The following is a 12,461-nucleotide window of genomic DNA, read 5'->3' as shown; positions in this document are numbered from 1 at the left end:
TGGCCTCGCGCGCGCGCGCCGGCGAGCGTCGGGGGGGGCGGAGCCGCGCAGGAGGGGGCGGGGAGCAGCGACGCCCCGCCCACTGTCCCCGCCCCGCCCCCCCCCGCACCCGCACTCCCGGCGCGTCGCGGCCTGGCCCGGCCCGGCTCCGGGGCGGAAACCAGAGCGTCGGCGTCACAAAGCGCCGCCGGAACGCCGACGCCGACGCCGACGCGGCCTCTCGAGGCGGGGCGGGAGGCACGTCTCCCTCCTCAGTCGCCTCAGCCCCGCCCGCCCCGGCCGGGCGCGCCCTCCGCGGTGGGCGCAACCGCTGAAGTCGCGGGCCGGCCCCGGCGCCGCAAAGCACCCTGGGAGGCCGGGCTCGCGCCGGAAGGAGGCTCGAGCGCGCGGCGGCGGCGGCGAGGTTATAAAAGGGAGCGAGGGCCGCGGCCGGCGGAAGTGGGCGGTTCGTCGGCGCCGTGCTCTGTTGTTTGGGGTTTTTTTTTTTGGGGGGGGGTGCTGCCGGAGGGGCGTTCTCCGGAGGGAGGGCCGCCGTCGCCGTCGCCGCCGCCGTCGCCGCCGGTGCAGGCCGCCCGCCCGCGCCGCCAGGGCCGCTCGCCGCGGTCGCCGCCGCGCCCCGCCACCCCCGCCGCCCTTTGGCTCGGTGCGTGCGCTCGCGCGCGCGCGCTGCCCGTCCCGCAAGGCCCCAACATGGCGCAGGAGGTGTCCGAGTACCTGAGCCAGAACCCGCGAGTAGCCGCCTGGGTGGAGACGCTGCGCTGCGAGGGCGAGACGGACAAACACTGGCGCCACCGCCGGGAGTTCCTGCTCCGCAATGCCGGGGACCTGGTCCCCGCGACGCCCGAGGAGGCTGCGGACGCGGAGAGCGGGACACGCAGTCGGCAACTCCAGCAACTCGTCTCCTTCTCCATGGCCTGGGCCAACCATGTCTTCCTAGGGTGCCGGTGAGTGAGGATAAGCGTCGCTAAGCCGGCCTGTCCCGGGCTGGGGTCCTTCCCCCCCCCGCCCCCCCCCCGGCAGGTGTCCGAGGAGCGATCGCGGGGACCGGTGTCGCTGGGGAGGGCGGGTCGGGAAGCGCGGGAATCGGTGGAACTGCCGGTCCCCCCCCCATTACATCCGTGGCAGCGCCGACCTGACTGTTATCGGGGGGGGGGGGGGCAGCCGGAGTTGTTAGCGTTCCCGCTCGCGGCACCCGGGAGACCGCCCCCCCCCCCCCCGATGTAGAGGTTCGCGAGCACAGACCCGCCTCCCGAGCCCGCCGGCATTTGTTGGTGGCATCCCGGCAAACAAAGTTGTCGCGCGCCGCCGTTGGTACGCGTTGGTGGCAACCAGGAAATGCAGCTTCCGCGGGCCCGCATCTCGAACACTGCCGGTAGTTTCGAAAAACAAAACAAAACACTTCTTGAAAGCGACTTTTGCTTCTTTTTCAGGTACCCTCAAAAAGTTATGGATAAAATTCTTAGTATGGCTGAAGGCATCAAAGTGACAGATGCTCCAATCCATACCACACGAGACGAACTGGTTGCCAAGGTGAAGAAAAGAGGGATATCGAGTAGCAATGGTTAGCAGATCATAGATGTGACCATACATAGGAGTTTAGAAAATAAGCTTGATAAAATTAGGAATTACTGTCATTACTAATTTTTAACAAGCCAGAATTCGTATAACGTATTAATCTAGTTGAAATGTTTAAGCTAAACTGTATGTCTGTGTGTTTTCAGTGCTGAATTTGTTTCCTTTGACTGCTTTAGATTTTGAAGTCCAATGTCTGATGCTGTTAATTTTTTTTTTTTTTTTTTTTTTTTTTTAAGATTTATTTATTTATTATGTACACAGTATTCTGCCTACATGTGTCCTTGCAGGCCAGAAGAGGGCACCAGATCTCATTATAGGTGGTTGTGAGCCACCATGTGGTTGCTGGGAATTGAACTCAGGACCTTTGGAAGAGCAGTCAGTGCTCTTAACCTCTGAGCCATCTCTCCAGCCCCCTGATGCTGTTAATTTAAATTAGAAATTAATCGTGTTAATACTACTTTGTAAAGATATTAATGAAGTTTTTTTCCCTATCTTAAAAGAAACTACTAGTCCTGAAATGTTTTTCTTTGTGCTTTTTTATTTTATTTATTTATTGTTTTCCAAGACAGGGTTTCTCTGTGTAACAGCCCTAGCTATCTTGGAACTCACTCTGTAGTCCAGACTGGCCTCAAACTCAGACTCACCTGCCTGTGTGTCCCAAGTGCTGGGATTAAAGGTGTGCCTGCGCCCCCACTGCTGGGCTCACCTTTGTGCTTTTTTATGAATGTTTTGTTGATTAACATGTATATGGGTCTTCTAGTGAAATGCCTGTGTTTTTCTTCTTTCTAGAAGGGATAGAAGAGCCATCCAAAAAACGAGTCGTAGAAGGAAAAAACAATTCTTCAGTTGAGCGAGATCATGGAAAGAAATCTGCCAAAACAGATCGTTCATCCGCTCAGCAGGAAAACAGTTCAGCATCCACGGGGTCGTCTACCAAATCAGAGAGTAGTGGGGCCTCAGCTCGGAGCAGCTCTGGTGTCTCTAATCAGAACAGCTCCACAAGTGAAGGAGATAGATCTGTTTGCAGCCAGAGCAGCAGCAGTTCCTCTCAGGTAACAACAGCAGGGGCTGCAAAAGCTTCTGACCCAGAAGCTCCAGATAAACATGGTTCAGCATCATTTGTTTCTTCATTGTTGAAGTCTAGTCTGAATAGTCACGTGACCCAGTCCACTGACTCCAGGCAGCAGAGTGGATCACCTAAAAAGAGTGCTTTGGAAGGTTCTTCCGTCTCAGCTTCTCAGAGCAGCTCAGAGATTGAGGTGCCCTTGTTGGGTTCCTCTGGAAGTTCAGAAGTAGAGTTGCCATTACTGTCCTCTAAGTCTAGTTCAGAGACAGCTTCAAGTGGGTTAACATCCAAAACTAGCTCAGAGGCAAATATTTCATCCTCAGTTTCTAAGAACAGTTCCTCATCAGGCACCTCTTCACTGGCTCCCAAGAGCAGTTCAACAAATTCATCACTGCTGACTTCCAAAAGCACTTCTCAGGTAGCTGCATCACTGTTAGCTTCCAAAAGCAGCTCCCAGAGCAGTGGATCCATGGCTTCCAAGAGCACTTCCTTAGCCAGCGTGTCTCAGCTAGCTTCTAAGAGTAGTTCTCAGAGTAGCACTTCACAGCTGCCTTCTAAAAGTACCTCACAGTCCAGTGAGGGTGCTGTCAAATTCTGTCGCAAGCTGACCACGGAAGATGTCAAGCAGAAGCAGCCTTTCTTCAACAGACTCTACAAAACGGTGGCATGGAAGTTAGTGGCTGTTGGTGGCTTTAGCCCCACTGTCAATCATGGAGAGCTGCTAACTGCAGCTATTGAAGCTCTGAAAGCAACCCTGGATGTGTTTTTTGTCCCATTAAAAGAACTGGCAGATCTGCCTCAAAATAAGAGCTCTCAAGAAAGTATTGTTTGTGAATTGAGGTGTAAGTCAGTGTACTTGGGCACTGGCTGTGGAAAAAGCAAAGAAAATGCAAAGGCGGTTGCTTCCAGAGAAGCACTGAAGTTATTTCTCAAGAAGAAGGTGGTGGTAAAGATATGTAAAAGGAAGTACAGGGGCACTGAGGTGGAAGATCTAGTGCTTCTTGATGAAGAGTCGAGACCTGTAAACTTACCTCCAGCATTGAAACATCCTCAAGAGTTACTGTAATTTCTCCGAGTTATCACTGCATCCAGTATCTGGTGTTTGAAGAGAAGAACTGGCTTTTATATAATACAAGACACTGGCTTTCACAGATTTTGTATTGCTTTTTTCCAGTTTTGCAGAAAATTTAAATTCTAGTTCTCTTCACTGAAGTAGAAGTTGTAAATAATTTCTGAATGACAGTACATATTAAAAGGCATACATTGACAGCATACCAGTGTGCTGTTTTATTTGCTGAAGAAAATACTGTCTTCTATTTTTAATGATATATTAGGTACGATGTGTAGTTCTGTAGAATCTTAAAATTTTTGTACTACCAATTTGGTGGAAATGTATTAAGTTGTCTACCATGCTTTGTTTTGTTTTGTTTTCTCTCTCTAACTTGATTAAATCACATGAAAGAAAAGGGGACCACAGTATTTGAATGTGAGAAATCCTTAAAGCAAGGTTTTAAAAATGTTGCTCATAATGTTGAACATCTGTTAAAGAATAAAAGGGAGTAGTTGCCTCAAAACTATTTTCATGAGGCGTTGTAAACTTTTTTTTTAAAGATACAAAACAGTATAAAGTACTTATTTTATTCTGAAGTTGTTTAAAATTCACCATGATTTTGACTACTGCTGATTCTTAAGCAGGTTAATTTATGTTTTAAGGTAAAATGCAGTTTACACTTTCTTAAAACATAAATGTGGGTTTCTATATTAAACATATTTTGTGACTACTAATATTAACAGATTGATTTGTTTAGATATTAAATGCTTTAAGCTATTTTACCTTTTCAAGAAGTTGTGGTTTTTTTTTTTTTTTTTCCCTCTGCCCTGGAATCAACCCAGTCTGACTTCTCCCTGCTATTTATAGTAAAGTACAAAAGCAAGTAGTTTTCATAGTGATACACATTTTTGTGGGCAGGGAATTAGAGCTTCTATTAGAACCAGGTGGTTTTGTATTTGCAGATTTCAGAAGAATGTGGAGAAGAAAGACTAGAGAGCCATGGTCAGTTCTTAATGATTGTAGTCATGTGAATTGCATCTGTTGGTAATGAAGTAGACTTGTCTTGGGTGATTTTATTATTAATCTGGTGTGCTTGATTTTTTTAAAGTCTGGTCTAAGGTGTTGATGATCTTGATGGGCTTTGGCTTTCTAGGTGTTGCACACTGAACAGTAATGGTGATAATGTACAGAAAAGAAAAGGGGTCTCAGAGTTACTAGTTGTACTGGAATTGGAGGGTTGAAAATAAGCACAATTTAAGTGTGTAAAAATTACTTTGTAGTTTAGGAATAATAAAGATGCTTAGTTTCCTGTGCTTGAACTGAAATAATCAGGGACATTTGTATTTTGCCAGATAACCTTTTAAAATTGTTTTTTGGGGATGGCTCATTGGATACCAGAGCAAAATCTATATTCTGTAAGTGGGCTATCTTTATATATTGTGGAGAGCAATAACATAAGTAAATTGTAAAAACACCTTCAAGTTTCTTCTGTGCTGTATTTTGTGAACCAATGCTTACCAGAAAAGTGAGCCAAATATTAGAATAAATACATTTCTGAAATACATCTGATTAGGTGATTGGGTAATTTCCTAAAATGGCTTGTTTTAAGCAAATTTATAAAGGCTATCCTATTGAAAATCTTTTAAATTGCAGTAAGCTTTTGATGTGGAAGAGTCTGTGCTCTGATAGGCCTATAATTCCAACTACCTGAGGCTGAGTCAGGAAGAGTGAAGTTAAAGGCCTTGGCGCTTTACAGAGCAGTGTGTGGCCCTGTCTGAAAACAAAGTAAAAGGATCCTGAGATTTAAGTCCAGTGATAGAATTGATTGCGGTGGCGCACACCTTTAATCCCAGCACTCAGGAGGTAGAGGCAGGTGGCTCTGAGCCTGGTCTACAGAGAGTACTAGGACTACACAGAGAAAGCTGCCTAGAAGCTCCAAAAAAGGTAGGTGATAGAATGCTTACTTAGCATGCAAAGAAGCCCTAAGTTGAATTTCAGTTACCTCCACAAAACAAAAACAAAACTCAAATATTTCTCCTTGGTTTTTGAGAAAGTAGGTATATTAATTATATAGTCCTGGCTGGTCTTGAACTTGCAAAGTATTCCATTCTCTGCTTCCTCAGTGCTGGGGTTGCAGATGTGTGTGGTCACTCTCACATGGTTATTTATTTACAACGGATGTATGCTCTTAGTAAAAATTGAAAGATCCCTGTGGCTGCGGAGTTGGCTCAGTGAGTAGAATACTTGCTGCTGCATGTAAACACTGGGTGGCAATGCTGGCCCAATGTGTGTGAGTGCAGCACCGGGAAAGCAGAGATGGTTCCCAGGGAGCTGCAGGCTCAGCCAGAGACCCTCAGTTTATAAGGTGGAGAGCAATTGTGAAAAACGCCTGAGGTCAACTTGACTTCCACACACACCTTCATGTGTAAACATACACATGGAAAAAAGAAAATTCAAGACCTGTTTAAAACTTGTAGCTTCCCAGTACAGCTGAACAAATTGCCAAAGATGATTGCTAAAATGCTGTTGCAATTCGTATAGTCTTTAACAAATACACCTGTTTTGACTTAGAATGGAAAATGGTCTTAGGCATTTTGCATGGGGGTGGGGTGGGGAGATGGTAGTGTAACCTCTAAAAGATGGAGCCTTCCTGGAGGACATGAGTCATTGGCGGTGAGCCTTGAAGTTTAATATCTCAGCCCCATTTTCTTTAAGACAGGCTCTTACTCTGTAACACTAGGTGACTTGGAATTTGATGTATCGACCAGGCTGGCTTCTCTTCATGTCCTGTTTCATCCTGGTTAGACACAGTGTGACCTGCTGTCCCATGCCCTTGCCACCATGCCTTCCCTGCCTTGATTGGCTATGTCCCTTTGAGCCATAAGCCAAAATAAACACTCTAGTTGTTTCTTGTTAGATATTTAGTCATGGTAATAAGAAAGATAGCTGATATTATACTTAGGCATTTAAAAAAAAAAACTGGCCAAATTTAGAATTATTGCAAAGATCCAAAAAAAGTTAGAGAGTAAGGTGATAGCACATTTCACTCCAGGTTCTGTAATTTTAAAAGAATTACTTTCACAGTCTCCTTTTGTTTCAAAGTCTAAGTGGTAAGTAATTTATAAATTTGGCGTTTACTTGACATTCAAGTACAAAGTGCATTGACCAGAGGGTATCTTACATTTCTTTAGTTTTGATGGACTTGCAAACGTCACTGAAGATGGCATTTATCATTTGTAAACGTGTAACCTGCCCCATAGTGCCACCTCTTGAGTGCCCATTTAAGTTATGTTCCTCTTGCAAACTAAAATAGCTATAATTGTTTTTTGTATTGTATTTTGCGTGTGTGCCATAGTAAGTGTGCAGGTTGTGTGAATCTGTCTTCTGCCATGTGGGTCCCAGGGATAGATCTCGGCTCATCAGACTTGGTGGCACACACCTTTAGCCACTGAACCTTCTTGTCAGCCCCAGACAATAACCCAAACAGTAAAACAGCTTCAAACATTGCTGTTAACATGCATGTATAACTATACAAAGGTAATATGGCTTTATTAAAGGTGACAACTTGAATTCTAAGCCATGTCACTGGAGCAGAGATGACTTACACATCCCTTGAAGTTGACAGTAGATCGTTGGAACACAGAAAGCCTATCTGCATGTTACGATTGTAATTTCATTTGAGACCATATGGCTGGGTATGGGTAGGTTGTAGTAGTGGTAGCTGCTGAGAGAGGCAAGCACCTTTAGGGGCCAACTACTGTTTTGTTTTTTAAGACAAGATCTTGCTATGTAGCTCTGGCTAGTCTAGTACTATGTAACCTATACTGGCCTCAAACTCAGTGTCTGTCCCTCAGGGCTCAGCCTCCAGAGTGTTTGATTTATAGGTGTGTTCATGTACCCTTGAAGTTTATTTTTAGTTAAAACTTGTAAAACGCAAGGTGAGTGTGCACAGAGACGACCCTGTCTTCCCCCTTACTCCTTTAAAAGTGTGCTCCATGGTCTTGAGGTGAGCGCCACCACGCCCGGCAGCTCTGCTGTCTTTGACTTTGTACTCTCCACGGTTGGAATCTATTGCATCAGATTATAGTGGGGATAGTTCAAAGTTCTCATTGCTTTAAGGGTAGCTCTCCTGAGTGAAGCCTTAACCACAGAAAGATGTGTGTTAGGCAGGCCAAAATAGATAAAGAATGCTCAGTGTCAAAGTATGGCTGCAGAGACTTCCAACTGGTGTTTGTCTTATCCCACACTTAGAAAGAGGACCACGAAAGCCATCCACCTACTCCAGCTTTGAGTTTCTCTCCTATCTCACGTTCTTCCCAAGTCCCCCAATTACACTTGCAAAAGAAAGCTGATGAAAAACTTGGCCCACAGCAGAGCTTCCCCTGCTTCCTGTGTTTCCTGTCATCCCAACTTTGCTGCCTAAGCTGCCTGTGTGGCATCCTTTGTTTCAGATGCCTGCCGATGAAAACATGGGTAAGTGCTGCTGAAAGAGGTGGACAGTGTTACCTGACAGTCTACACGGGCTCCCTTAGTTCATACGCTAAATTTTCACCTATCATTCATTGCCTTTCTGGAGAAGCTGTTCCTACTGAAATGACGTGTTTAGAATCCCATAGTTAGATGGCAATCACATACAGAGCACGCTCCCTTAAATCTGGTTATTTGTGAAATGAACAAGTCATTCAATCTTCCCTATTACACCCTTACTGAAAAATTACTTGTGATAGAACTGTTGGCCAGTAAGAGACACATAGCAATAGACTCTTAGACAAGGTCAGGAGTCTTGTAACCATGTGACTTCTGTGTTCTTTCACCAGTAAGTCTTAGTATTCTAGGCAATATCCTGTTTTCAAGAGCTACCTGGAATAAACAGCAGCAAGCTGGCATTTAGTGGATGTTCATAATGCAAACAGACAAGCAAAAAACATAACCATTAAATGAGAGGTCAAGTGCTTACATCATTATCTTGCACAGAACAATTACTGTTCAAATGCTGACCAAAAGTGAAAATATACCAAGAAGAAAGAAGTTAAACTCCTACTGTTAGAAATGGCTGAACTGAGAAAAAAAAATCATGCCAGGCATGGTGGCACATACCTTTAATCCCAGCACAGGAGGCAGAGGCAGGCCTGGTCTACAAAACAAGTTCCAGGACATCGAGAGCTGTTACACAAACCCTGTCTCAGAAAAACAAACTGAATTCACAGTATAAATACAAGAGTTGCCAATAGTTGAAATATTAGAATACTGACATAAAAACTACGTAATAGGAGGTACCAGAAGATTAGACATAAGAATATTGATGGCTGTCACTCGATTCTCCAGGTCAGTGATGTTAGTTGAATGAAAAAGGCTGCTGAGGATGTAGACAATAATAGAACACATCAAACATTCATCCAAATATCACACAAATTCCTGAAAAAGCCAAACATCATTTTTTACAAGCACAGGACATTTACTAAATGACCAGTAATTGTATAGACAACAGTTTTACTGCAATGCCACTGAATTAGAAATGGTTTTTTGAGATAGAATCTCACTGAATTGCCAGGATGGCCTCCAATCTAATTCCCACTCCTGCCTCAGCTTCCTGAGCAGCTGAGATGATTGACATAGGACACTAAGCTCAGCTTGGCACCTAATAGAAATCTGAAATCTTTTAATAATTCCGTAATGAAGGATAGAGACCACAAATTACCTAATAAAACAGGAATACATTCAGATATATAGCACATAGTTCAAGGGATGGTTAAATAAAAACTAAGAAGGAAAAATTTTTTTAAAGTAAGGAAAGAAAAATGATAGAATTGGAAGTTGATGAAATAGAACCTTCTTTAAAACAAATGAGTAGAATAAAAAACTGAATTTAAAATCTTGTTCTTAAACAGCAGTGCAAACCATGAGTTAATCTAATCAAAGACAGAAGGAAGGATGCACAAATGGCTGATCAAGAGTCTCCTCACACAGAGAATGACCGCTGATACACAGAGAACGTCCTATGAGAACAAGTGAAATGGAGAGATTCCTAGAAAAACACGATTTATCATAATTCATAAAACATCAATTACTACAGAAATTTTAAAAGGAGCCCTCAAAAATGTATTTCACTGGGCAGTAGTGGCACTAGTCTTTTTTCCCAGCACTCAGGAGGCAGGCAGAGCTCTGTGAGTTCAAGGCCAGCCTGGTCTACAGAGCGAGTTCCAGGACAGCCAAGACTACACAGAGAAACCCTGTCTTAAAAAACAACAAAAACAAAAAAGTATTTCTACATAGTTCATAAAGGGATTCTATGAAAGAAATCTTCAAAACAAAGATGATATTATTTTTCTTTTTAACAGAATATTTCTCTACTACTCAGGCTGACTTCAAACTCCTGGGCTTAAGTCATTGTCCTGCTCACCCCCTGATCCCCCACCCCGAGTAGCTGGGACTACAGGAATATGCAATCATGTTCTGTGCCTAATACAGTTTTACTGTTCCAGAGCATATAAAAAAGTATTATCTCTAATGTTTTGTTAGTGAGCCAAGTATACCATTATTATAACCTCAACAAAGATGCCACACGAAAAGGAACTTTGGTTTAGTTTCAGTTGAAAACAGCATTATAAAGATACAAAGGGAAAGGTGAACCCAGCACATCCAAAGAATATGTCGTGAGCCTGTGAAATGTCTCAGTAGGTAAAGGTGCTTGTCACCAAGACGTGACCTGAGTGTGATTCCCCAGACTGACTGACCCACACAGTGAAAGGAATCGACTTCCACAAGTGTCCCCTGACCTTTGCACCCATGCTGTGTGCACACACACAATAAATGCTCAAACAAATAAAAAAAATTGCAATATTTTAAAGAATAAGGTACTAGAAAATGGCTTTAGCAGTTAAGAGCACTTGGGTGCTCTTGTGGAGGCCCTGGGTTCAGTTCTCAGCACTAACTCGACAGTTCACAACTGCCTGTCACACCAGTTCCAGAGGATCCAACAGCCTCTCGTCAATGCAGGTACCTGTATGAGTATGGTATACATAAACTCAGACACACACACACATGCATAAAATAAATCTTTAAAAAATAAGTATATTGGCCGGGCGGTGGTGGCGCACGCCTTTAATCCCAGCACTCGGGAGGCAGAGCCAGGCGGATCTCTGTGAGTTCGAGGCCAGCCTGGGCTACCAAGTGAGTTCCAGGAGAGGCGCAAAGCTACACAGAGAAACCCTGTCTCGAAAAACCAAAAAAAAAAAAAAAAAAAAAAAAAAAAAGTATATTACGATCAATCCATGTGAGTTTATTAAATGGGTAACATAATTTATTAAGATAAAAATTGAGGAAATACACTCACAAATACAGAATGGAGTAGATAGCAGAAGATATTCTCTGATCTGACCCGGAGCAAATCCACCTCACAGGCAGGAGCAGGGAGAAGGGGCATGTGACCCTTCTCTCAAATCCACTACATAAGTATATCATGATCAAATGGAGTTTATTAATAGATTCAAAGTTATGGTCAAATATTAGTAAATCTGTTTCTACAGAAACATATTATTTATCATAAGAAAAGCTATATACTAAAAAACGGCTATTAAATGCACCTTAAAAATCCCATGTTCATTCTTGACATAAACTTTAAACATTTGTTTGCTGGAAGTGGTAACGCACTCCTCTAATTCCAGCACTCTGAAAGCAGAGACAGACTATCTGTGAGCTTGTTCCCGGCCACCTGGGACTATAAAGAGACCTTATCTCAAAATGCAAGAGAAAAAAAAGAGGTGGTGGATTGATTCTATTATTGTTGCGTGCGTGCGTGTGCGCGCATGTGCACACGCCATGGCATGCATGTGGAGGTCAGAGGACAACTTTAGGGTGTCTGTGCTCTCCCCCACCATGGGTTCCAAGGGTCCGACTCAGGCTGTGGAGTTTCCACAGCAAGCTCTTTTCACAGCTGTTACCTTTTGCTCCTCCAGCTTTTTTTTTTTCTTTTCCTTTTTTAAAAAATCGTTTGTTTGTTTGTTTGACTGTTTGACTGTTTGCATATTATGTATTTATTATGTATACACAGTTCTGTCTGCATGTACCCCTGCCTGTCAGAAGAGGGCACCAGATCTCATTATAGGTGGTTGTCGGGAACTGAACTCAGGAGCTCTGGAAGAACAGCCAGTGCTCTTAACCTCTGAGCCATCTCTCCAGCCCTTCTTTTCCCTTTTTAAAGACAAGGTCTCTACCCCAGGGTGGCTTGAATTCTATATAGAGCTAAGAATAATCTTGAACTTCAGATTCTTCTGCCTCTATCTCCTAAGTGCTGGGATTACCACCATCAGCACAAAACGTGTATCACCATTAGCATAAAATCTGTACCACCATTAGCATAAAATCTGTACCACCATTACAATAAAATGTGGACCACCCTTAGCATGAAAACTTTTTTAAAATTACTTTATTTTATGTGCATTTATGTTTTGCCTGCATGTATGTCTGTATGAGGGTGTCAGATCCCCATGAACAGTTGTGAGCTGCCATGGGGTTGCTGAGAATTGAACCTGGGTCCTCTGGAAGAGCAGATAGTGCTCTTCACCCCTGAGCCATCTCTCCAGCCCATTTTTTGTTTGTTTGTTTGTTTTTTTGAGACAGGGTTTCTCTGTGTATCCCTGCCTATCCTGGAACTCGATCTGTAGACCAGGCTGACCTGGAACTCACAGAAATCCATCTGCCTCTGCCTCCTGAGTGCTGGAACTAAAGGTGTGCACCATTACTGCCTGGCTTTTTTTTTTTTTTTTTTTT

General features: G+C 43.9%; 1 protein-coding gene across 2 annotated transcripts; it reads left to right on the top strand.

Annotated features, from left to right (window-relative positions):
- The first annotated feature begins 594 nt into the window (after window positions 1-594).
- Window positions 595-5,168, top strand: Cdkn2aip (CDKN2A interacting protein). 2 transcript variants are annotated; one of them, XM_052752266.1, is made up of 3 exons: window positions 595-944; window positions 1,431-1,561; window positions 2,365-5,168. In XM_052752266.1, the coding sequence occupies exons 1-3, from the start codon at window positions 691-693 to the stop codon at window positions 3,705-3,707; spliced, it is 1,728 nt and encodes a 575-aa protein (XP_052608226.1). In that variant the 5' UTR covers window positions 595-690; the 3' UTR covers window positions 3,708-5,168. The 2 variants fall into 2 exon arrangements, with proteins under 2 accessions (XP_052608226.1, XP_052608227.1); XM_052752267.1 differs by having other exon boundaries at window positions 1,431-1,530; window positions 2,365-2,484.
- Window positions 5,169-12,461: the final 7,293 nt, after the last annotated feature.

The sequence above is a fragment of the Peromyscus californicus genome, unplaced genomic scaffold (genome assembly GCF_007827085.1).
Source record: "Peromyscus californicus insignis strain IS unplaced genomic scaffold, ASM782708v3 Scaffold_23__1_contigs__length_62951481, whole genome shotgun sequence".
Classification (NCBI taxonomy): Eukaryota; Metazoa; Chordata; class Mammalia; order Rodentia; family Cricetidae; genus Peromyscus; species Peromyscus californicus.
The sequence above is the reverse complement of the archived record's forward strand: the minus strand, read 5'-3'. Positions and strand labels throughout refer to the sequence as shown.